At 37.5% G+C, this 26,303-nt stretch overlaps 1 protein-coding gene across 11 annotated transcripts in view; it reads right to left on the bottom strand.

The window, feature by feature from the left end:
- The window catches only part of Ask1 (apoptotic signal-regulating kinase 1), a 219,560-nt gene that overhangs the window by 96,376 nt on the left and 96,881 nt on the right, over window positions 1-26,303 (bottom strand). For all 11 annotated transcript variants that reach the window (XM_067103970.1, XM_067103975.1, XM_067103968.1 and 8 more), the window contains 5 exons: window positions 20,175-20,324; window positions 19,898-20,053; window positions 19,010-19,115; window positions 17,010-17,220; window positions 6,977-7,274 (listed from right to left, as the gene is read on the bottom strand). In XM_067103970.1, coding sequence (XP_066960071.1) covers window positions 6,977-7,274; window positions 17,010-17,220; window positions 19,010-19,115; window positions 19,898-20,053; window positions 20,175-20,324 — 921 coding nt within the window. The remainder of the gene's footprint in view (window positions 1-6,976; window positions 7,275-17,009; window positions 17,221-19,009; window positions 19,116-19,897; window positions 20,054-20,174; window positions 20,325-26,303) is intronic.

Here is a 26,303-nt window from a genome sequence, read left to right as displayed (position 1 = left end):
AATCCTCCTAATGGCCTTCCCAACCTGTTAAGGAGGCATCTGTATGTATTACCATTCATAAGGACGGTGGAATCATCCTGGCATGTGAGAGCTGCACTCTGTTTACATCCTTCAGTCACAATCTCAGATTAGATATACCACAGACACAAACTGTAAAAGGTTCAGACTTTGTTTCAAATGTCATCTGAAAAGCTGGGCTGTGCAAGGAATCCTTTCAAATTCTTCCTCACAATGGTTGGAGTGCTGTTGGGAAGAAAAAGCTGGCCGCAATAAGTATCCTAACAAAGTCCCAGCTTCAGAAAATGTCTGCTGGTGTAAGGCGAGACTTGTTCCTATTTATTAAGAAATCTTTCGATAGGAGTCTGTTGAGTACCACTCTCAGGTTTCATCAGCACTCTTCTCTGGTGGCTCGCCAGAGTAGCAAATCATCTAGGTATTCCAACATTTAAATTCCTTCTTTCCTGAGCGCCCATAAAATAAATAAGTAAAGTACTGTATATCAAACAGTTTACACAATGTTTTTGTTCAAACTTAATAGGTCAAGGATCACTCTGTTCAAAGGAATCCTTCTTGGGGATGCTGAAGAGGGGTGGCAAATAAACATGTCTTTCTTTATGGCCCTCTTTGAAGAAGGGTCTGGTTTTTAGAGGAAAAAAAAAAAAAAAAAAACTCCTCAAGAGGAGGGGGAGGATGAGACCATCTCTACCCTAGCCCACTGAAAATTACACTGTACCCTAAGGGAGGACTTCCACTGCATGTGATGCTGTAGAAGACGACCACCGACCATGTAAATCCTACTGGATTCTGCCTCTTCCTTTGCCTTTAATACATAGTCCAGAGTTGATTTTCCTTTTTCCTGATAGGAGTATCTTTGTCTGCTTAGAAAGGGGTGCTGCTGCTATTGTTGTCCTTCCTTCTGTTGTTGGAGGGATCCTGTAGTAGTGACTGGAGGCTTGTATGGCTCCAATTCATCCAGCATAGTACTGTAGTAAAAGTTACAATTTTGAGGTAGTGGATCCTAGCATAAAATTCAACCATGGCTGTCCTAAGATTTTTCTCATAAGGGTCCCAAATTGCTGGGTAGTCATGTCCAATGGGAGCTTTTTCCTCTCAAAAGGAAGGACAAGTGGCCCATTTATTTCTGCCATTAACTAATTTTTCAGTCACCACAAAATTCTGAAATTCTGTCTTCACTATTGATTATCTAAAAAGTGACGGTACAGAAGGTTGGTGCCTCCTGGAGTATTGGTTCTCTACAATGGTTGTTGTACTATATTTTCCAATAAACTGGAGAAAGGCTGCTTCTATGGCTTTCATTGCTATATTAATAGACAAGATAACCATTTCCTTCAGCGGTATCTGAATTTCTACTGAAGAAACCAAGCACCATTCAGTATTGGGAAAGGCCACTCTGTCCCGAAATTCTACATGCTCAACCTCAATCATAATTTTCCTTTCATTAATGAGGTATTTTCCATCTGATGAAAGGATGCACACTGAGGTGTCTCATCAATGGTAAACAGTATCATTCTCAGGGGCAGATATTGGTGCCCACACTATATTCTGATCTGAAGTTTTACAGTCTGACCTGGTCTTATTATTGTTACCAGTCACAGCCCTGAGAGTAAGTAGGCTTTCTATTACTGCCCATTCTGAATTCAGCGGGGATCTCGACAACCAATTCAACTTCTTTTTGGGCTTGGGTTTTTTTACTGCCCTACTCCCATGACCTAAGCTTTTTTGATGAGAGAACCAATCTCTGCTTCTCTATCCTCTAGTTTAAAGGATGAGAAATTTTTTACATACCACACCAAATTGCATATACAGGGCAGACCTGAATTCCTCTTGGGAATCACAGATAACATCTCTATGCTGAGGCTTAGTAGCAAGGTCATCCTTGATACTGTTCATGATTTCCTCCTGGAATTCTGAAAGTACAACAAGCAGAATTTCCCTATCAGGGAAGCCTGCATGAACTGATTGAGCCACGGCAATCATATCAACACTGCCTAGCAGCAGAGAGGTTCAGGATAAATCACTACCCTCTAGAAGGCACAGACACTTCATATCGGGTTGGGTGGACCCTATCAAAATCCCCTTCAATATCTGATTCCTGCATAGGAGAGGTAAGACTCTCATCTGAGATATCTCTCTCGTGTAAAGCAGAAGACTGTTTCCTAGATCTTCTGATTTCAGAAGGGAAAATTCAGTGGCTATATCAACTTCATGTCAGGTATTAGTTACATCTCTTCAAAGAAATGAGTCAAAGTGGAAGTTCCTAGAATCCATTGCTTTTGGAATATTGGCCCAAATGTGGATTCTTCTCTAAGAGGGATGGAAACACACTGCTGGAGTTTTGCTGGAATGATGAAGCCTCCTCCTTCCGTATGTCTTCTGAAACCTATTACTTGGGGAGAGAGCTTAACCTCTTAAGCGTCACCCACATAATAATATGTTTACCACGACAATCTACTCGGTACCACCTTCACCGGGATATTGCGTTCAAGAGTATAAATGCACTGGCAACACTCTCAGCACACGTAAGCTGTAGATGGAAACTTATTTGCTGCCTGGCAACGTTTTCCTAGGGTTGCTTGATGCTAGAAAGCTGGTTTTCTTCAAGTGTGCTTTAGGCGTTTATGGAAAGAAGTCGATTTTTCGCTTCTTTCACAATAAGTGTTCTAAAGAGGAGGCGTATTTCTTCAGGTAAGATCAATCAAATACTAGATGAGGAGTCTGATATTGATAACCTATTGATGATGAGAGCTCTAGTTCTGAATCCTCCAGTGATGAGGATATTGAAGGATCAAACTTTTCTTCCGATAGCGGGAGTGAAGATGACTTTTCATTGCTGAGTGACTGGACGACGAGAGGGAGAAAGAGCAATCCCTTTGCTTTTGTTGCTGATCCCGGTGTGAAATTTACGGCTGAGGATAAAGAGAACCCATCAGAATATTTTGAGAAATACTTTGATGATGAAATCATTGATTACCTCGTGAAAGAAATAAACAGATTTGCAAATCAGCTTCTGGATGAAAATGTAGAACATTTGTCACCACAATCACAAGGACATAGATGGTTTGACATTTGTGCAAGCGAAATGAGTCTTTATAGATCTACTTATTTTACAGGGCATTGATTCTAAGTGTGATAATTCAATGTATTTCTCAACACGAGAGAGTGTCTCTTCTCCTTGTTTTAGAAAGGTAATGAGTGGGTGTAGATTTGACTTGCTGCATAAATTCTTACATTTGGCTGACAATAGCACTATAACAGATGGACCAGGAAGAAAGTTAGCAAAAATAAAGCCAATCACTGATCTTATTTTGAAGGAATTTATGAACAATTACATTCAAAGTAGGAACGTTTCTGCTGATAAGTTTTGTTAGGATGGAAGGGAAATTTATCATGGGTTCAGTATGTACCAGCTAAACGTAAAAGGTTTGGAATAAAGTTTTATGAACTTTGTGAAAGTTCTACTGGTCACATATGGAACTTTTTCATTTATGCAGCTAAGGACACACAATACATGGAAAAGTTTATGGATCTTCCTGTGTCTAATAGGATTGTTTTCTCTCTTATCGACCCTCTTTTGAACAAGGACTATTGTTTATATACAGATAATTTTTATACAAGTCCAACATTGGCAGATGCACTTGTTGATGAAGAAACTGACACTGTTGGTGCTGTAAAGGTCACTAGAAAGGACGTGCCAGCAAAAATAAAAGGAACTAAACTGAAAAAAGGTGAAAAAGTAGCAGAATTCCAGAAAAAATCTATGGTACTGAAATGGAAAGATAAAAAGGATGTATGTGTTCTAAGTACAATGAATGACGATTCCATGACAAAAGTGAAATCTAGGAGAGGAAAAGAAATGTATAAACTGAAAGCAGTTGCAGATTATAATGAAAACATGGGCGGAGTTGATTTGTCCGATAACCTCTTGGTTCATTTTTCAACTGCAAGAAATAGACAGAAGAAATATTACAAGAAAGTATTTCGACATTTGTTAGACATGTCTGTTCTCAATTGCTATGTTACATATAGAGCCCTTGGTGGGAGGGTTGTAAGATGTGAGTTTATTTTGAGGATTAGTGAAAGACTGATTATGAAATATGCAGAAGAAAGACCTGTTCCATTGAACAGGCCCCCATGACTTGCAGCGAAACCTTCGCTGCTAATTGGCAGGCACTTTCCTGATTATTGTCCACCTATAGATAAAAAGAAGAGGCCACAAAGAACTTGTGCTCAGTGCCGGAAGAACAACATAAGAAGGGATAGCTCATATTGGTGTAAGGACTGTGAAGTAGGATTGCATGTAGCCCCTTGCTTTAGAGATTGACATACGAAAGAATAATAGTGCATGTATGTATAACATTTTTTAGTCAGTATTATGTAGTCTTTTGAAATACAATACCAGTAGTATTAATTGTTTTTATTCCATCATTTAATTAATACTTCTACACTTAACTACAAGTATGAATTACAAGCATAAAAATGAATATTAACTTTGAAAAACTAACATCAGTGAAATGACTGCTAACTACAAAAAATGCTTGACGGCAGGTTAGCAGTGAGGTCATCCGGGGGGGGGGACGCTTAACAGGTTAAAATGAACTCCTTCATCATTTGAACTTGCTGCTAGGACCATGAAGCATATTTCACACATGTACAGCAATCAACCAAATTCTCCTTGATTCCTATGAGGGCTGGCTCATGGCAGGTAGTTATGAACCATCTCCACAGACAGAGAGCAGATTGAGCAATTCGCTGCAGTATGTGATCTGTGGGTCCTACATAATGGCAGCCCAGTAGTGATAAAATGAACATGAGTTCATTAAAAACTACCTAGTGTTTGCTACCTATATCACTGTATAGGCAGCAAACACTTCAAATTAAAAACAGGCTGACATGGCCACAAGTATGTGTCCATAGTAGTAGGTCCTCAACCTACGGCGAGGAATCTGTTTCCGTGCCGTGCCTTAAGTTGACTTCCACCTTAAGTCATGTTTTGCCTTTAATGGTGCTTATGGTGCCGTGACTTGAAGTTTGGTGCCGTACCCTGATGTTGCATCAAGTTACATCACCGTAAGTGCAGTTAACTTGATGCCTCTTCTTGCCATTAGTGGCGTCAACGGCACTTACAGCAACATAACTTGATGCAACATGAAGTTAAGGTCAGTGCTGAAAAAGCGCCCTAAGATTGAATTCGCCGTAAGTCGGTGATGCACTGCATATTCTGTTCGGTAACATGATCAATGGGTCATATCCATAAAATAGTAGTAATGTATGACAACATTAACTCACAATTACTACAATAATATTGCCTTACAAGGATTTACTCACAAATGCTTCTATACTCAATTAAGACAAAACTTCATACTGATACAGTGTATTTCTAAACATTTCATAACTCTGAATGCCCAGTCTATTCCCAAGGACCAGGTATAGGTTGTAGGCTACGTTAGTTGGTACATAATTAAAATCATTATCTACTGGAATTTTTGTACCAAATTTATATAAAATCAGCATCTCTAAAATTTTAATTTGTTTGACCAAGCTCACCATTATGAAAAAGTACCTTTTATATTCCCATACGAAAAAGGAGAACATTACAATAATTTTTCTCAATGCCTGTGACATCACTTTCATTTGAGTAATATCCGTTAGAAATGGATCCCAATGAAATGTAATTTCTTTACCACTTGAAAAGAACATCAATAATAAGGATGACTGAAGAACTTTTTATATCACAAAAACCATTTAGTTTGATTATAAACACTAAAAAGGAAATACTGGCCTATAGTAAACACCAAGGCTTGTAAAACAGGCACAATTGGGAACTACTATCACGGCTATATTTTTTAAACAAGCTAGGCTAACCGATTTACTCATTCAGTGACCTCAAATTATCTATCCATGTTAAAAAGTAATTGACTATTGAGTTTCAATAACAAAATGTCTAATATTATTGCATTTATACTAATTATCACTTTGTTAGCCAGGAAAAAACAGCATGGCAATTACAGCATAGCTTAGCAATCTAATCCTAAATTCTTACCTTGCAGGAGACCTACTGGCTCTCAATTTTAACAAATATAAGCCTACCTGTTAAAATTTTAAGAAACTCAAACTTTTCACTAGGTCTTAATACTAGGTGCTTAGCTTGAAAGTTGTTACGATGATCAACAAATGCACAGTCCAACACTTTTTCAGAGCAAAACTTGGGATTAGTGAACTCTGGGACAGACCAGAGTGTGATGAGAATGATAGACAACATACACAGTGTTGTCACATCTGTGCGAGTAGGATGAAGGGAAAAGTGAGGTAATCGCTGTGGACTAAGAGTCCTCTTGTCCCGAGTCCTTTATATTCTATCACTGTGCCAACAAAAAACACTACTCTGGCCAAGACCAACTATAAGATAATTCTTTGAGATTGGCTGGTCTGTCCTATGGAGCCCTGGGGGTACCATGAAAGTGCAACTACCTTTGAGGACAAACAGTAACTATGCTATAAAAAATTAGTGAAAAAATTCCCCAACCTTGTAGTGGTAAAACAAAGGGATAATTCAGGGTAAAAATGCATCATGCATAGCTCACAAAAATTAACTGCCTTCAGATTCCAGCAAAGGGTTACTCATTGGGGTAATACACCAAGAACTTCACTGAGGTCAAGTGCATTCTTGTTTGCATCCTGATTGACACAAACTGTATCACAGTCACAATTATTTTATCACCTCCCTCTTCCTATATATTTACTTACCAATGACTTGGGATCAAACTAGGAACTAAAAGTAATATTGTGAATTCTTAGGAGGGACCAACAGTAAAAAAGGACTTGTAAGCATTATAATGGGTAAAATGAGAGAAAATATGACAACACTAAAAACAGTGGTAGAGTTTGTGTCATCATTCAAAGTTGAAAGTTAGATCATGGTGAAGATCAAAGAAATTAAATAATTAGAAAAGCTTACCTCAGCAGTTACAGTTTCTGCACTTGACTGTGATCCCATGGTGCTGACAGGGGAGTCATCTGAAGTGTCTCCTTGAACAGTTGTAGTTTCTGTGGAGGCACTTTTACATAGCCTCTTGCTTTTAGCCCATTCATCCTTCTCATTCCCATTTCCTTTTTCTTCACTACTTCTGATTGCTGGTGGCACTTCAATTCCAAGTTGATCTGCCAAATTCTGACTCTGATCTCTACGCTCTCTTAAGAACATTTTCAGGAGCTCTCCATATCTTTTCTCAGCAAGAGAAAGTTCTTCAAGTAACCTGCAATAGAAATTTCACCATGAAATGGAAAAATCCTTTTGCTGTACAATCTGCTAAAGTTCATCACCAAAAACTGGTTTCAATAAACTTAAGGCAGCCAAATGCTATAAACTTTCACAGTGGAATTTTTTCAAACACTGAAAACTCCCAAACTTAGAGCATGTTAGAATGCATCTAAACTCCCATGAACTTTACTTTCTAATATTAATAACCACAAGATGGTACTTTATCAAAGTTGTTTGCAATGGCTGCAACAATTGTAATTTTGGTATGATCATCATATTACAGGGCACTGATAAGTACAGTATTTAAAAAAATTACCGAAGAGCCAATGAAATCTTACAAAATGGTATTTGGCTCCATTAGGAAAATTAATGGAATTACTGTGTAAGAATTTAAGTGCATCTTAGTTGAACAAAGCTTTTCAGTAAATTTTCATGGAAAAGAACATTGAAAATTCCATAATCTCAAGCACATTAGAATGCATCTAAACTCAAAGTTTTATTTCATAATTATCCATAATGACTAAGATACAATATAGACACTCCTCTACTTACAAACTTTCAGAGATACGAACAACTGTGATCGTAAATTAAAATTTGTTCAAAGGTAAGAAAAACTGTACTTTACTGTAGTATCATAATTTGCTTAATGTAAATAGGTTTTATATATCACTCGTATTAATGAAATACTCTATAAAATACAGTACAGTAATAGTATTGTGTTTTAGTATGAAAAAACATCAACAGTACTGTACGTCTTGACTCTGTGTATATCAAGTGGGACTTATGAGCAAATCAAGATACAAACAGCAGTTCAGAACATAACTCGTTTGGAAGTAGAGGAGTGTCAGTACTTTTTCATGTGTTGCAATAATTGTAACACTTGTAATTTTGATATGGTCATCACATCACTGAAAAATTCAATATATGAAAAAACTGTAAAGATCCAAAAAAACTTTACATAGCCTTTTGCCTTGGCATTCTGTTTTTTATTCTCTTTTTCTTCACCTTGGCATTCTGGTTTTTTATTATCTTTTTGTCTGTGTGGTTTTCTGAGTGACTTAGTGTTTTCTGTGTGTATTTTGCATTTCTAGAAATGCCAACCCTTGAATCTTCTAAGCAACCCAAGTCTAAGAGGAGATGTCTGGGGGCAGGTAACAACCCTTGTTCTCGTTATTTGGCCTTTTTGGATACAGACCCCCACATCACTTGTAGCAGGTGCAGAGCTAATGGTTGTAATGTGAGTAATCCCTGTCCTGAGTGTTGTATTTGGTCTCCTGAGCAATGGGGGAATTTTGGTAAAAAGAAGAGATACGAGAGGAAATCGGCGGCTCCATCTTGGGAAGGTTTTTCACCTCAATGGCGGCACACGTATCAATTCCTTCTTGTTCTGGGCCACTTGAGTATATAAGTATGTGGAATCTAAAGGATTGTTGGCTGATAGTCAATTTGCATAAAGAAAGCAGTTAGGTACCTGCGATGCTCTTTTAGACTTGACATGCCATTTGCAAGAGAACCTTGATAAGGGTTTTATTGAATGTAGAGTAATTCAAATAGATTTTAGTGCTGCTTTCGAGTTAGTAAATCATAAGGAACTTATTTATAAACTTCAGAATCTTGGAGTGGGTGGATATGTTTTAGGTTTACTTCAAGATTTCCTTACAGGTAGGCAGCAGCAAGTTGCTGTTGATGGGATCTTTAGTGAACCAAGACCTATTGTGTATAGAGTTCTGCAGGGTAGTGTTCTTGATCCACCATTATTTTTGGTACATACAAGTGATATGGTTGTTGGCCCGGAAAACAAGATTGTCCAGTAGGCCGATGATGTAACACTTGTGGGTGTAGTAAAGCCTCCACTTATGAGAAATGAAGCTGCCCTCAGCCACAATCGGGACATGGACCGGATCAGTGAATAGTGTAGTTGGTGGGGTATGAGGCTGAACTCCAGTAAAACAAAAACACGACTGATTAGCAGATCTCGTACAGATTTTCCACCACATCCTACCCTTCAGGTGGATGGGACTTTGTTGAATGAGTCTGAAGCTAAAACTATTCCAGGTGTAACTTTTTCCTCACACAATTACTTTTGAGAAACATCTCATGAAAGTTTCAGAAAATCCTGCACAAAAGTTAGATATTGTTCTTAAGGCCTCGTACATTTATAACAAGTGATAAAATCAATGCAACCAGTATTAGGTCACCTGTGCTTCCTTTACTAGAATACTATTCTCCGGTGTGGATGCCTGCTTCTGCCAGTGATTTATCTCTTTTAGATAGAGTGTTTCATGGTGGTAGGTTTCTGTTTACTAATATTAGCAGTTATGACTTGGACCACCAACTGATGGTCTCTTGTTTGTCACTTTTTCATAAGTTGTATTTTAACAGAGATCTTTCATATTCACAACTGATCCCTGATCTAGTTTTCCTGCCGAGAGCAACCAGATTCGCAGAACAGCAGCACCAATATGCAGTAAATGTGCCTCGCTGTTGAACTTCTCAGTTCCAGTGGTCCTTTATTCCTCACACCATTGGATGTGGAACAGCCTTCCTGAGGATGCTGTGACTGATTGATTGACTGATTATGGCTACTAAAACTGGCACCACAACATCTAGGTTACTGAATCCGTAATAAATTTAAATTGGAAACAAAAAATAATAAAATTTAAAAGGCATTTCATATGAGGAATATCTAAAAATATACTGTAATTACTTTATACAGTGGCTCCCGGTTTTTATGCATTTCACATTTCCTCATTTCATTTTGTTGCGGATTTTTGTGGAACACATCATTCACTTGTCCACGGGGGGAAATTTCACTAATTTGCGGATTTTTCTTTGGGCCCTATCTCTAAAATTATCACTAATTCACTTTTTTCGTAGAGCAACACTGTCTTAATTAATTACTGTATAGAGAGAGAGAGAGAGAGAGAGAGAGAGAGAGAGAGAGAGAGAGAGAGAGAGAGAGAGAGAGAGAGAGAGAGAGAGAGAGAGAGAGAATGATGGCACAAGAATTTATAATTAATTTATGGGAGATGGTGAGGACTAACCATGTTTGTATGATAAATAAGTGATTTACCTAATAATAAGTATTAATTTTCAAATAATAATAATAATAATAATAATAATAATAATAATATTAAAAAGGATGGCTGTATTATGCGAATTTATCTTATATAGTGTCTTTTCTATCTTCCTTATGATTCGCTTTTCAGGCTCAGCAATGTTAGTCAGCAACTGGCCGATATTCATGTTGGAAAAGGATAGTGTGCGGAATATGGTAAGTCTTTTATTAAAATATCCAATCAGAAATCGTTCGTCTGGATTCTGGTTCTATTTTAGGTACCGTCGACATGTTTCGACCAGCTCGTTGGTCATCCTCTGGACGTGGTTGCAGAAGGTCTGAAGAAACAAGGTGCTCGGGTTGTATTTATAGGGGGGTCTTGATCGGTGCTGAATTATGATTGGCTGCACGGGGCATGTACCCTCGGGCAGAACCTATTTTCCCAGGTCGATGTGCGAGCGGCATTGTAGTGCTGGGGATGAATGGAAGAATTTCGATCCTCCGATGCCGAATTTTGATTCGCTCACTCACTATGGGGATCACTCAGTGCATGTCTCCTGGCTGCCGTGGGGAGGAGAAATGTTTCCTGCGTAATATTGAGGGTTGGTTTCTCCTTCCCAATGTGCAATGCTTCCAAGAGGCGTGGCGTCGCCTATGCCTCTTGGAAGCATTGCACACTGGGAAGGAGAAACCAACCTCAATATTACGCGCAGGAAACATTTCTCCTCCCACGGCAGCCAGGAGACATGCACCGAGCGATCCCCATAGCGAACGAGCGAATCAAAATTCGCATCAGAGGATCAAAATTTTCCATTCATCCTCAGCACTACAACGCCGCCGCACATCGACCTGGGAAAATAGGCTCCGCCGAGGGTACATGCCCCCCGGCAGCCAATCATAATTCAGCACCAATCAAGAGCCCCCTATAAATACCAACCCGAGCACCTCGCTTCTTCAGACCTTTCTGCAACCACGCCCAGAGGATGACCAACGAGCTGGTCGAAAACATGTCAACGGTACCTAAAATAGAACCTGAATCCAGACAAACGATTTCTGACTGGATATTTTAATAAAAGACTTCCCATATTCCGCATTACTATCCTTTTCCAACATGAATATCGCCAGTTGCTGACTAACATCGCTGAGCCTGAAAAGCGAATCATAAGGAAGATAGAAAAGACACTATATAAGATAAATTTGCATAATACAGCCATCCTTTTTAATAAGACCTGTTTAAAAGAGGGTCTACTCCCTTCATAAACAATAATAATAATATAATAATAATAATATACTGTAATTAAAATATTTATGCATTTCTATTGTAAATTATGTGAAATTTTAAACAAACAAATATATATTCCCAATCTTTTCCAAAGCTCTGAAGTGAGGGGGTAGGTTGGACCCATCACATGTCAAATATCTGACTGCAACCCTTCACGGTTAGATATTTGACATATATATATGACAGGTCCAACCTCCCCCTTCACTTCAGAGCTTTGGAAAAGACTGGGAATATATATTTGTTTGTTTAAAATTCTGTATAATTTAGGATAGAAATGCATAAATATTTTAATTACAGTATATTATTATTATTATTTGAAAATTAATACTTATTATTAGGTAAATCACTTATTGATCATACAAACATGGTTTGTATTTTTTTGTTTAAAATTTCACATGATTTACTATAGAAATGCATAAATTTTTGAATTACAGTACAGTATATTATTATTATTATTATGTTGCCCATTTGGTAGTTAAAGCTAACACAAAATTGGAAAAGGTGCTATCGTAGATGAAGAAAAATAATACTGAAAACTAGGTGGCTCTCTCTCTCTCTCTTACATATATATTTTTAAGGGTAAAATGCTTAAGATGACATTGAAATGATTTAATATCATTTATAAATATATACTGGGGGCTTTCCTATTTTTGTTTGAACTGTCAATGTTTGACGATGAACAGTTAAAATAGATTTTCCTCTGTCAAAATCCCTTTTTTGTTTGAACTGTCAAGTTTGACGATGAACAGTTAAAATAGGCAGTTATAAGCGTTTTAGGGGTGTATTAGCCTACTTAAGAGTAACAGTAGTAAGAGAGTACTGTAATGTAAGGTTACTTTGGGTGTTTTGGGATGATGATTTGGGGTGTATTTTTGTTATAAATGATATTCAATTCTTTTAGTATTATAATTTATGGTATATCTTTGTTTGAACTATCAATTTAAGCAGAGAAATTTTAAAATAGGCAGTTATAAAATGGCACAGGCAAAATTGGTACAGTAAAAATTGCACAATTAAAAATACCACGGGTAAAAGTGGCGCAAGTGAAAAAATAGGAAAAAATGGCACAAGGGAAAAATATATTGATTTATCTATAATGTTTCACCTTGTTCAGTACTAGCCCCTTGGGAATCAAATGTCCCGAAGTGCATGTGATCTCCAAGGGGGTACTAAACACGGTGAAACAATGATTCATCTGCAATGTTTTGCCGTGTTTATTACTAGCCCCTTGAGGATCAAATGTGTTTCGCCATGTTTAGTACTAGCCCCTCAGGGATCAGACGCACTTGGGGACATTTGATCCCTGAAGCGCCAGTACTAAACACAGTGAAACATTGTAGTTGAATCAATATGCTGTATTTTTTTCCCTTGTGCCATTTATTCCTATTTTTTCACTTGTGCCATTTTTACCTGTGCCATTATTACTGTTCACCATATAATCATATCTGTTCATATATACTATCCAGGTACAATAATACTTCGATCTTACACGATTCGAGTTGCGCGAATTCACACACACACGAACTTTTCACTGGAACCTAACTAATGGGCATACGCGATTTTTTCACAGACACACGAAATTCTTGAGAAACCCTGCAAAAGTGGGTGTTTAATTTTTTAAGTAATTTACAAGTTTTCATGCTTTTATGTGTTAAATCTATATGAAAAATGCATTTCATTCTTTTATGTGTAAAATCTGTATGAAAAATGCATTTCATGCTTCTATGTGTAAAATCTGTATGAAAAATGCATTTGATGTTTTAATGTGCTCTCTATGAAAAATGCATTTCATGCTTTCATGTGTAAAATCTCTATGAAAAATGCATTTCATGCTTTCATGTGTAAAATCTGTATTGAAAATGTATTATTTTTATTTTTGTACATGCATAAATATGATGCAAAGGTAATTTCAGCACATTCACTTAGTGTACTTTTACAAGATGTGATACCCATTTGCAAAGTTACTGCACTTTTCAAAGATGATACCCCTGCAGAAAATGCTTGTTTAATGTTTGAAGTACATTTATAAGTTTTCATGCTTTTAACTGTAAAATCGATATGGAAAATGTATATTTATATTTCTGTACATAAATTTCATAGAAGTATTATGTCCATTTGCAAAGTCTTTGTCACAAGGACCTTACATGACCTTGAGATGAGGTTGTTCAGTCGCGGTCATTTGATAAAATGAATTCTTTAATGTAATATCAGAGATGTAACTAAGAGTTGTATAAGTGTCATTCTTTGAAAATTACTCTGTTCACCTCAGAGAAAAGTGCTGGTGCAATCTGTATGTGCATGTAATTACAGCACGTTCAGTTGGTGTACTTTTACAAGGTGTGATACCCTGCATTTTTCAAAGATGATACCCTGTAGAAAGTGTGTATAATTTTTAAGTTTTGTGTTTTTAGGTGTAAAATCAGAATGGAAAATTTGTATTTATATATTTACATAAATACGATACAAAAGCAGTACAGTTACTTTATTACAGTATCTCTCTCTCTCTCATTCGTAGTTAGCGCTCAAACATACGTTTACAACTTATTATTCTCTGTACGTCATTACCTGTACAGTATATAATTTTAAATTGATTGAATTTTACCTGTACTGTACTACCGTCTACGAACATTATGTACATGTTTTCGATGTTTTATGGAATTGTACTTTTGTTGACTGACACATGACGTTTTGCCTAGTGACGCAAAGAAAACGGCTTTTACTCTAAGTGACAAAGAAAACGGCATCCCATGAATTAGGGGTAACATTAGTATACGTTCGCACCTACTGTAAATGCGCTATTATGAAACTGTGCAGTACTCAATTTTTAAGTCAACCATTTACTGTATTCCTTTTTTAAGGGTAATAAGCTAAATTAAAAAAAAAATTACACTAACTTTAGTTCATTTAAAAGTTAGCTTTTAAATGAGCATGATTAGGGTCATATTTAGTACTTAAACTCTGGAAATAAACATTTATTAGCATTTTTAAAGACCATGCCAAACTTTCGCGAAAATTCACCATGCACGAGGGGCTCCGGAACCTAACCTCGCATAATTTCGAGGTATGACTGTATATCCATCCACCCACCTACTGTACATGTATATGATTTAAAATTTGCTGAGGAGGCCTGCCTCCCTAACAAAGATGCATAACTGCACTATATTACAATCCTCCCCAAGAATTGTAGCAAGGATAAAATGTCCACCCCTGTCACGTCCCCAAGAAAAGAACCTCTCTTAGATCCCCAAGACTGAGGCATTCAACCAGCAAATGTCTCACAGTCAAGGCCACAATACAAACCTCACAGAATGGAGGGTTTTCACCTGCATAACATCATTTCTTGTCTTCATGGCAAATAGAGATATGACCAAGAAGACACTGATGACGTGACACCGCACATTTTTTTCATTTGTTGCAATATTTTCCCAAACGGACTGCCACAGCTTTTTAATTTTTTTACCTATTAGAGGATATACATCCATGCGGTAGTAGGCATCTCCTTGGGTCAGGAGAGGTGACAGCTGACTTAGCATGGTGATCAGCTTGCTTGTTCCCTACCACCCCAACATGGGAAGGCATCCAACAAAAGTCTTCTTACCTCTTCTTTTCACTAGGAACAGTCATTCCAATAACTCTCAAATCAATGTATGTGAAGAGTTAAAAGATTCTAAAGACTGAACAGCACTTCTTGAGTCACAATAAATGGTAAAACTATTTCCATTCTGAGTTTAAATTTCCTTTAAGGCCTTTAAAACAGCATACAGTTCTACTGTAAAAATAGATGCAACAGATGATAATCTCCTGCTTCTTTCTACATAAGGAAAGACCACTCCAAAACCAATGCCAGCATCTGACTTTGAGTAACTGGAGCTTCAGAAGTTCAAGTGAAGATGCAATGCATTGCTACCCTAATACAATTCTTGTATTTTAATAATTTACTTACATTTTTATTTTTTTGTTTATTAATTTCTTAAATTATCTGTTTTTCTAATAACTGATCTCTTTCTGTATTTCCCATTACCTTCTGGTATTTCTTTTGAATGAACATCACATTCTATGCGCCAGTTCCATATGAATGGGGTTCATCTTCTGAATAACAACAATAATAATAATAATAATAATAATAATAATAATAATAATAATAATATAATAATAATAATAATAATAATAATAATAATAATACTAAAAATAATAATAATAATAATAAGAGTATACCATATTTAATAGTATATAAGAGACACATGCATACAGTATTAGACACACCCCTATTTCATAAGGGTATAGTCAGTTTTCCAGTGTATTTCAGTGAGTAATGTTTAAAGTAAGCTAACCTACATTGCAAAAAATTAATTATAACAGAAAAAATTACAAAAGCACCTTAGGCATACAGGTTGTAAAAAACATTAGTGTAGGTAAATAAAGAACAAGCTAGCACAACAACTGAACAAAAGCAATCACAATTGTGAAAATATTACACATGGTTGGAGTAATAAAACAATGAAAAAGAAACCAAAAGGACCTAACTATAGCAGAAATTTTAAAAACTACTAAAGTACCTTAGCTAAAGCAGAAAACATTACTGTACATAAAAAGCAAGCTACCAGTATAGCTGAACATAAGGCATGAAATCACAATTCTGAAACTCTGAATGAGCTCAGCTACTGAATGCACTCACCACACATAAATACCTCACACTTCATATGACGATCATGTTTCTCTGTGGCCCTCATGTTATGTTTACCAGGTTAGTTTTAAACATTCATTTCCTTTTAGTTACAAATATGTCTCTTTCTTCTATAGTTTCCAGCTGATTACTGATGGGAATGTGTTGAGGCATACTTAGGTATCATGATGGATCAGCTGGTAGTGGTGAAAGCTGCTGGTACTGTATGACACTTCCTTTTATAGTACCAGTAATAATACTAACAACAGCAACACCATTAATAATAATAATAATAATAATAATAATAAAAATAATAATGTCATTCACGTAAATATTATTACTGAGTCAGGCTGAGTAGCATTGACCATCTGGGGTAAAATTAGCCTACAGTAGTGAGTGTTGGGGATAACAGCTTGCAGGAGGCCTCATCTTCACATATTAGAGCCAGGGGTATTTTTTAACTTTTTTTTTTTTTAAGTGTATGTCTCATATCCAATCAAATATGGTATCTCACTAAACACTTCCATTTAGTACCACTATAGGACAATCCTCCTACCCTGAATATTCTTTCATAACAACTTCAGTCTTGATGATCATCATTTCACTTCCCTCTCTACCTCTATTCCTTTCAATATTCAAATAATTATACTTTCCTACATTATTATTATTAAAATAGTTTAACCAGACCACTGAGCTGACCATCAGCTCTAAATTAAGAGACTCTAACCTGAGATTCTCAGCCCTTGTTGCCTGCAAGGATTCTTGAAGCTGGTGACAATGCTTTGAATGATGAAAATCATGAAGCATGTTTGCTGACTTGGTGGAATTTATTGTAGAAACACCAGACGTACTCCCTTCCTCTACAGCATCTCGAGGTCTACCAGGGCCACCTACAAGGACTGCACCACCTTCAGCTGATCCCAGTAATATTTCATGTTCTGTAAATGACAGAAAGTCAAAATTTCTCTTCAATTTCATGACTTTATATAAATGGTAAACTTTGCTAAAATTTGTAGGAGTATAAACGTTAAGTATGACCTAATTTCTGTACTCTGTTAGATCATTTCACCAGTAATTACATACTGTATTAGCCAGGATAATTTCTTTGGCAAGACAGTGTCCATTTTGCCCATGATAAAATTCAACATCAGGTTATAACCATTTACACTATGAATACAGTTAATAGTAAACTTTTCAAAATACCTCTACTATGGTGATTACATCCTGAAACTAGTCAAAATACCGTAATATAAATATATGATACTGTGTGATTATCTTTTACTGAAGGCTACTGGTTGTAACTTACTAAAGTAGCTGGCCAACACACAAATAAATATCTTCATCAGAGGAATGCAACAGTACTAAAACTACTTACTTTCATAAATAACACCCAAAGAAAATATCATCACTAGAACATTAAAGAAAACATCTTAATAGGTAACAGACATGATGATGATCCAAAGAAGAGTACAGTATAACTATGGAGTTTAAGAAAGCAAGAATTAGGGTAATGTCATGGTGAATTTTTCCAAGTGTATACTATGGTTAGATATAAGACAGTTCTTTCCAATGGGAAGTGTAATAATAAATAAACAGAAAATTAATTCCCAAATACCTCAGGGAATATTTTAATACAATCTGAACCAGATGCTTACTGGCCTTTGCAGACCTAAGAAGCAGAAAAAACTGAAATGAATTTGAAAAATATAAAACCCAAATTCAGTGCCTATTAAGAATCAAGCTATTTAGCTTCACAGACAAATGAAAACAAAAAATGTGTGCAAAGAGCCATCAGATTATTCAGAATACATGTAAACACCTAAATAGAATGTAACAATGAAAATCTGTCAATCATTCTATCTAGAGTGCTAATATTTTAGGGGGAAGCTGATCCAAGGATCAACCTATTACCTTTTAAGGAAGTCTAAAATTATTGTAAATCATACCATTAATTTAAGAAAGCTAATATGTGTGTGTGTGAAATTTGGATGAATTTTACTATAAACTATTATAACTTTGCAAGGAAAAGGTGTATGTGCATGGAGACGTATCCCCAAACAAAACACGTCACCAATATTTTTTGTCAAAATATCTTGCCATTTATGTGGCCATTCTTTTAAAGGAGGTGACAGACAGCATGTTTTTATATAACCATCCCAACAGTTTAGGGGTGATTAGGCATTTGAAATAGGAACAGGGGGACAAATAATTCATCAGTTTTCACAAATGGTTTTCTCTCTGACATTCCTGTTTCTACTCATTCGAAAAATTATTTCAGAAATATACTTCAACAATTCAAAGATTAAATATGTTGAAAATAACTACAAAAGAAATTAAACTGCTTTCACATACACTAAAATCTACATTTCATTTATTAAGCATGAATTAACCATGTGGGTTATAAAATAATGGTATGAAATATTACACTCATACTCTGTACCTCTTTGTATATTAGTGCTTAAGACACTGTGTTGTTATAAAAGCAATGGAGAAAACAATTCTACATTTTTAAAATAAAGTTTTCCACAAGGAATTCAGTGTCTTATTTGGTGGAATACAATTAAATTCAGAATATTTCTGGCTTATGTTTAGCTGCTTCTTAGCCTGGGCAACACCAAGCATTCTGACAGTTTCATATGAAAAATAAACAGCAAAACTTTTGAAATTAACTTGATGCAACAAGCATGTTAATCCCTGCAATGGAAAAAAATGCATTCAGGAACTTACCTGGTGACAAAACTGTGATGGCACAATGAACAGCACTGCGGACCAAATTGTCAAGAGCAAACATCCAATGAGGCTTTATGCTATGGCTCTTCAAGACTTCATTTACCTATCAATAACATATAACCCAGAATGGAAAAAAATGTTATTTATACAAAATATGAATGTTTACTAGGTGAAGAAAAATTCATGAGAAAATTTTGACAGCATTCTTCTAAGGTGTAAGGTAGATTAATATCATCCTTCTTGATGTTAATTTAATTTAACTATCTAGACTTTACTATCTTCATCTCCATGAAATTTGTCTATATGTATCATTTGGTTTTGCCTATCATTCATTGTATCCAAGGTCTCATCCAAAATCCAAGGTTTCTGTTTTGCATACAATACTAAAAAAAAAAATACTGAAAAGCAGGAAGTATGGGAGATACTGACACTATTAGCTAAACAGAGAATACAATAATCTCAAGACAAGTGTTTGGTAAATAGCAAACTAGAGTTTCAGAAATCATTCCGGAGTGTCAAAAGGTAACAACAAATTCAAGAGTTCTGGCTGATGATGCAGCCTTATTCCTAGAACTAAGATACTTTTTGTTTACATCAAAATCAGATTCCACATAAGAACTGGATAGCACTGTCTACCAAATAGAAGCTAAAAATAAGAACTGGATAGCAGTGTCTACCAAATAGAAGCTAAAAAAATCAGATTCCACATAAGAACTGGATAGCAGTGTCTACCAAATAGAAGCTAAATTAAGTCAAATATTTAGTAATTTTCTAAGTTACAGTCTCTCACCAACTGTGATGATAACCAATAATCATATAATATAATCAATCCAGTAATCATGAAGTACAATCAAGTGAAAATATTCAAATACATATTAAACTTACAGCATCTTGAAACGTATACAATGCTAAATTGATCTGATTGGCAGCTTCATCACAGTCTGTTTGTGCTTTCAAGGTTGCAAAAGCCTGCTCAATAGGCTGCTTTTTGTGCTCCGGTATAAATTCACGTAAGCCAACCAGAATGATCAAAAGATGTTCCTGAAAATCAACGATAAAAAAACCTTTAACTAACCCTCTAACCAAATTATTATCTTGAGATATAAAGCATAATTTTTCATACAGGTTGAAAAAATTAGCAAAACTAAACTGAATCTTTTACCTGAGTAAGTAATACTGTGTCTGCACCCAATTCCTGTTGCAGTCTTTGGTGCCAGATTTGGGTAAGCTTGTGCTGGTCATGTACCAGCACACGGGTGAGAGTCATGCGTCGTTGAGAATCTTTCTTCAGGAGGTAGAACCCATCTTGTTCCTAAAATATCTTATCATCTCAGAAATTATTTTACAGACAGCATAATAATTATCATCATAAAAAAATCTCATTATGCCTCAGAGAAACTAATTCCTGTTATAAATTATATTAGGGGAAAAAATCTAGATAAATTAACTGCATGGTGCAAAGTAATAACATCTATACATTTTCATTACCAAATTTAATTACAACTATGAATCATTTGGTCACTTCAAAAATAGCATGATACACATCCCACATAAGCTATACATCTACACAAAAAATGGCTATGTAATAAAAAACTATAAACCCATGAAAACCTGGACTTAACAATGCACACTGGCACCCTAAATGGGCTTCATCTTAGCAGATTTCATTACTTAATGGACTTGTCACTATGAACAACAATTAAAAAAATGTACTTTTAACCTCTTGGTTTTGCAAGTAAAGTATGTATGATTATCTTTTCTCTTGTGATAAAATTTCCAACTAGAATGTGCAGTATAGTGATAATGTAATGTGCCTGCTTGAAATTGTTACATTGATGCTTATACAATAATTTTTTTAAAAAGTGAAAGTAGTATCAGTTTTACTTGGCTACCAGGTGCTACACGATTTGGAGATGTTTGGTTAAATAGTGTAATTCAATGCATATACATTATGTACTGTACCTATATTTCAGAACAATCACACTACTGCAAACTACTGTTAATAAAATCTTTAAAAATAGTTCAAGTATAAATCTTATTAAAGGGATTTTGTTTCACTGCTTGAGAACGAGCTCTGAAACTTTAACAGCATCCACTTACATAAGTCAAATAACACAGCTGTACCTAAAAATAATAATTTTGATAAAACTGTTTATTTACTTTAGCCAATTACATAACTCATATTATCGTCATCTTATCACATGAAATACAAACATTGCAATCATGCGCCATTTGCATTCTGGTAACGTTTACATTCTCAGAATCAGATGACTATGTTTTACCGACATCGTCAATATTCGTTGTTAAATGAAGCATAATTCGGAGATACAATTTGCTGTAAATGAATACATCTTGGTTTGAAAATGCAGCCTATCTTTATGTATACAAACAAATTTCAAATGAAGTGAAACTGTGATTCATCAGTTTCGGTTGTTGTTTTCGCCTATCAAAAATGTTTACCAGCCTGCACTTTATTTGTTTCTTCAGCTGCACTTACAACCTGCAGCTTTAGCGATATCCTTTCTTGAGACCTTCTTCTACAATGTGCGAAGGATGAATAAATATTCATTTTAATTTCACTTGGGCAAGTCACCACTGATAATCAGCAAGTTTTTGACAAGTCGACAACTCTAAATACAATAATGTGCATTAGTTACGGTACCTAACATTGGCAAACACCTGTTTCTCGCTTTATTTGTTTACATAACTTCTTGCTGCCGTCTGTGCCTGTGATTACCTAGGCAGTGGCCATTGAAATATTAAGTGACTGTTAATCATAAGAAACTGTAATGAATTATTAGATACGCCAATAAGTTTGGCTTCTCTAGCCAGTGTTTGTGCTGTTACTTTTGTATGCACACCAATAAACATGCATTTAGCCCTCTCTTATAGTTTACTGTGCTCTCTCTCTTATTCTTTATAAATAAATAGTTTACTGTGAGAGAGAAAGAAGAGTAAGTACATAGCAAGTGCATAGTTTACCTTAAAGTCACGCATCCATGTATTTACACACACATACACAGACTGAAAAATGATATTTTTATGATAAAATAAAGTTTTGTACATACTTACCCGGCAGATATATACTTAGCTATAGTCTCCGGCGTTCCCGACAGAATTTCAAAACTTCGCGGCACACGCACAGGTAGGTCAGGTGATCTACCATAGCCGCCGCTGGGTGGCGGAATAGGAACCATTCCCGTTTTCTAATCAGATTTTCTTCCACCTGTCTCCTGAGGGGAGTCTGGGCGGTTATTAACGTATATATCTGCCGGGTAAGTATGTACAAAACTTTATTTTATCATAAAAATATCATTTTTGTACATGCAACTTACCCGTCAGATATATACTTAGCTGATTGGCACCCTTGGAGGAGGGCAAGAGACAGCTAATAACTAAAAAACGGGAAACAACATATGTTGTAGGAAAAAACAAAAAACCATGGTTCTTACCTGATTGGGCAGAAGACTTCATGGATACTGTCTATGAGTCTGCTTGCCTCAGGAGCTTCAGAGAGGATGTGACCTATGACTGACAGCCCTTCTGGATCGTGCCAATGGGGGATGACCCACTAACATGGCAGAGCCTATAGCGGATCGTGTCAAAGGGGGCTGACCCACTTACATGACCGAGCCTACACCTGAATCATATCAATGGGGCTATCCTCTTATATGACAGAGCTAGGTGTCCATAAAAGTTAACAAGGAACATGACAACCAATCCCGACCACCTGACCAAGCCTAACCTTGTTAGTGATAAGAATTGAAAGGGGGGCTTAACTCCACCACCCTCTTCCAACCAACCATAAAAAACACACATCACTAAGCATTAAAAACAACTGAATTAACTAAATTAATAGGATTGGATTCAGCTCCCTGTCCCAGCACCGAATCTGAAGATACGTATGCTCCTAGAGAGAAGCACTTATCATACGTTACTCTAATATCTCGTCATACGTTACTCTAATATCTAGTAAGTAATGAGATGCGAACGTTGAGTTACACCTCCAATAAGTTGCCTCTATAATAGACTGGAGAGACAACGTCTTGTGAAAAGCCAAGGATGTTGCAATGGCTCTCACTTCGTGTGCTTTCACTCTAAGGAGCTTGAAGTGCTCATCCTCACACGAGATATGCGCTTCCCTAATGACGTCCTTAATAAAAAAGGAAAGCGCATTCTTTGAGATCGCTCGTGAAGGATCCCTGACAGAGCACCAAAGACTTTCGACCGATCCTCCCAGAAATTTTTTCCTTTCCATGTAGAATTTAAGGCTCCTGACAGGGCATAGAGTCCTCTCCAACTCATGTCCCGTCACTGAAGAAAGACCTTTTAATTCAAAGGTTCTTGGCCACGGTTTAGAAGGATTTTCATTCTTCGCCAAGAATGGTTTGAAGGAGCATATCGCCGAATCTTCCTTAAAACCAACTCTACCGTCTAAGGCTTGTATTTCACTTATTCTCTTAGCTGAGGCGAGGGCAAAGAGAAAAAGTGACTTCCTGGTGAGATCCCTGAAGGAAGCTTGATGAGGAGGTTCGAATTTCTTAGACATTAGGAATTTTAAGACTATGTCTAAATTCCAACTGGGAGGTTTCGAAGTCATGTATTTCGACGTTTCAAAAGACCTTATAAGATCGTGAAGGTCTTTATTTCCAGAGATATTCAGATCTCTGTGTCTGAAAACTGATGATAACATACTCCTGTAACCTTTAATTGTAGATACAACGAGGTTGCATTGTTCCCTCAGGAAGATAAGGAAATCAGCAATGTTTGTCACAGAGGTACTGGAAGAGGATATCTTATAGGTCCTGCACCATCTTCTAAAGACCTCCCACTTCGACTGGTAGACGCGTAAGGTTGAGGATCTCCTGGCTCTTGCAATAGCCTTCGCAGCTTTGTGCGAAAAAACCTTCGCTCTGACCAGACCTTCGATAGTCTGAAGGCAGTTAGATTGAGAGCGGGGAGATTCTTGTGGAATCTGTTGAAGTGGGGCTGTTTGAGAAGATCGTTCCTGTGTGGAAGCGATCTGGGAAAATCTACTATCCATTCCAGTACCTCTGTGAACCAATCTTGAGCTGGCCAAAACGGAGCTACCAGGGTCAGTTTCACGCCTTCCGACGACGCAAACTTCCTTACCACTTCTCCCAAGATCTTGAATGGGGGAAAAGCATACCCGTCTAACCCTGTCCATTCTAGGAGAAGACCGTCTATTGCAACTGCTCTCGGGTCCGATATCGGAGAGCAGTAGTTTTCCAGTCTTGCATTCCAGTGGGTTGCAAATAGGTCGATATTCGGCCTTCCCCACAGGTTCCACAGCTTTCCGCAGACTTCTGAATGGAGAGTCCACTCTGTGGGAAGGACCTGATCTTTCCTGCTGAGAAGGTCGGCCCTCACATTCCTTTCTCCCTGTACGAATCTGGTGAGGAGTCTGATCCTCCTCTCCTTCGCCCATAACAGCAACGTTTTTGCTGTTTCGTAAAGGGAGAAGGAATGTGTTCCTCCCTGTTTCCTTATATAAGCCAGGGCAGTAGTGTTGTCCGAGTTCACTTGAACTACCTGTCCTGAGACTAGGAACTCGAACTTGATGAGAGCCAAATGTACCGCTGTCAGCTCTTTCTTGTTGATGTGCCAGTTCACCTGGTCTCCTTCCCAGGTGCCTGACACTTCTCTCGACCCTAGTGTTGCCCCCCATCCCGACTCCGAGGCATCTGAGAACAACACTAGGGTAGGGCTCGGTAACTGAAGAGACAGTCCTTTGCTTAATTTTTGAGGGTCTAACCACCAGCTGAGATCCTCTTTTACCTTGTCCGAAATTAGGAACGAAGTTGCTAAGTCCTGAGACTTCTGGTCCCATTTCTCCTTTAGGTAGAACTGAAGTGGTCTTAGATGAAGTCTTCCCAAGGAGACGAACTGTTCCAGAGAGGAAATGGTCCCCAGCAGACTCATCCATTCCCTCGCTGAACAATGTTCTTTCCTTAGGAAGACTGTCAGCTTTTCTATGCAGCGATCTATTCTCTCCTGGGATGGAAAGGCTAGAAAATCCCGAGAATCCATCAGAATCCCCAGGTAAACAATGCTCTGCTGCGGAACAACCTGGGATTTCTGTAGATTTACTAATAGTCCAAGGGACTGGGTCAGTTTTAGGGTGATCGACAAGTACTCCAGACAACTTTCCTTCGATTGCGCTCGGATCAGCCAATCGTCGAGATACATTGATATCCTCACTCCCTCTAAATGTAGCCAGCGTGCCACATTCCTTAAAATGCCCGTGAACACTTGGGGGGCCGTCGAAAGTCCAAAGCACAGGGACCTGAACTGATAAACTTTTCCCTGAATCACGAACCTCAGGAATTTTCTTGACGAGGGATGAATGGGAATGTGGAAGTAAGCGTCCTGAAGGTCCAGGAGACCATCCAATCCCTGGACGAAGAGCTGAAAGAACTGAAGAGGTAGTTTCCATCTTGAACTTCATCTTGATCACGAAGAAATTCAGGCGCTTACATCCAGAACTGGTCTCCAACCCCGAGGATTTCGGAACCAGAAAAAGCCGATTGTAAAACCCTGGGGAATGGAGCTCTTGAACCGGTTCTATTGGCTTCCTTTTCTAGCATTTGCTCCACTGCTAGAAGAAGAGCCTGGTTCTTGACGGGATCCCTGTAGCTGGCGGATAACTCCCTGGGAGTTGATGTTAAGGGAGGACTTTTCCCTGAAGGGGATAAGGTAGCCTCTTCTTAGAATAGAGAGGGACCAGTCGTCCGCCCCTCTCTGTGCCCAGACTTTGGCGAATTGTAACAGTCTGGCACCCACTGTCGTCTGGAGTACTCGTTCCTCACTTAGTCCTTTTAATCGGACGAGAGGAAGACCTTCCTCTTCTCTCGGGTCTTCTGCTTCTGAAGGAGGATCTAGACGAAGGACCACCTCGAAAGGGCTCCTGAAAGGGAGCCTTCTCCTTCTTGGCGAAAGGAACAGCAGGTCTGATCCTCTTCGATGACTGGGCCAAAAGATCCTGTGTCGCCTTTTCTGATAACGAGCGAGAAATTTCCTTTACCAAATTTGAGGAAAAAGGTGGGGAGAAAGAGGAGCAAACAGAAGAGAGGACCTCTGAAGAGGAGACACGGATTTGGTGAGGAAAGAGCTGAATACTGACCATTTCTTGAGTATACCAGCTCCGAATAAGGCAGCAACTTCCGCGGAATCGTCCCTCACAGCTTTGTCCAAACAAGACAAAACACTTACAAAGTCATCCATGCACAGGAATTCGGGGTCTCGAGTCCTGTTAGCCAAAGCTCCAAGA

The sequence above is a fragment of the Macrobrachium rosenbergii genome, chromosome 5 (assembly GCF_040412425.1).
Source record: "Macrobrachium rosenbergii isolate ZJJX-2024 chromosome 5, ASM4041242v1, whole genome shotgun sequence".
In the NCBI taxonomy this organism is placed as follows: Eukaryota; Metazoa; Arthropoda; class Malacostraca; order Decapoda; family Palaemonidae; genus Macrobrachium; species Macrobrachium rosenbergii.
Note: the sequence above shows the minus strand (reverse complement) of the source record. Positions and strands in the feature narration are given on the sequence as shown.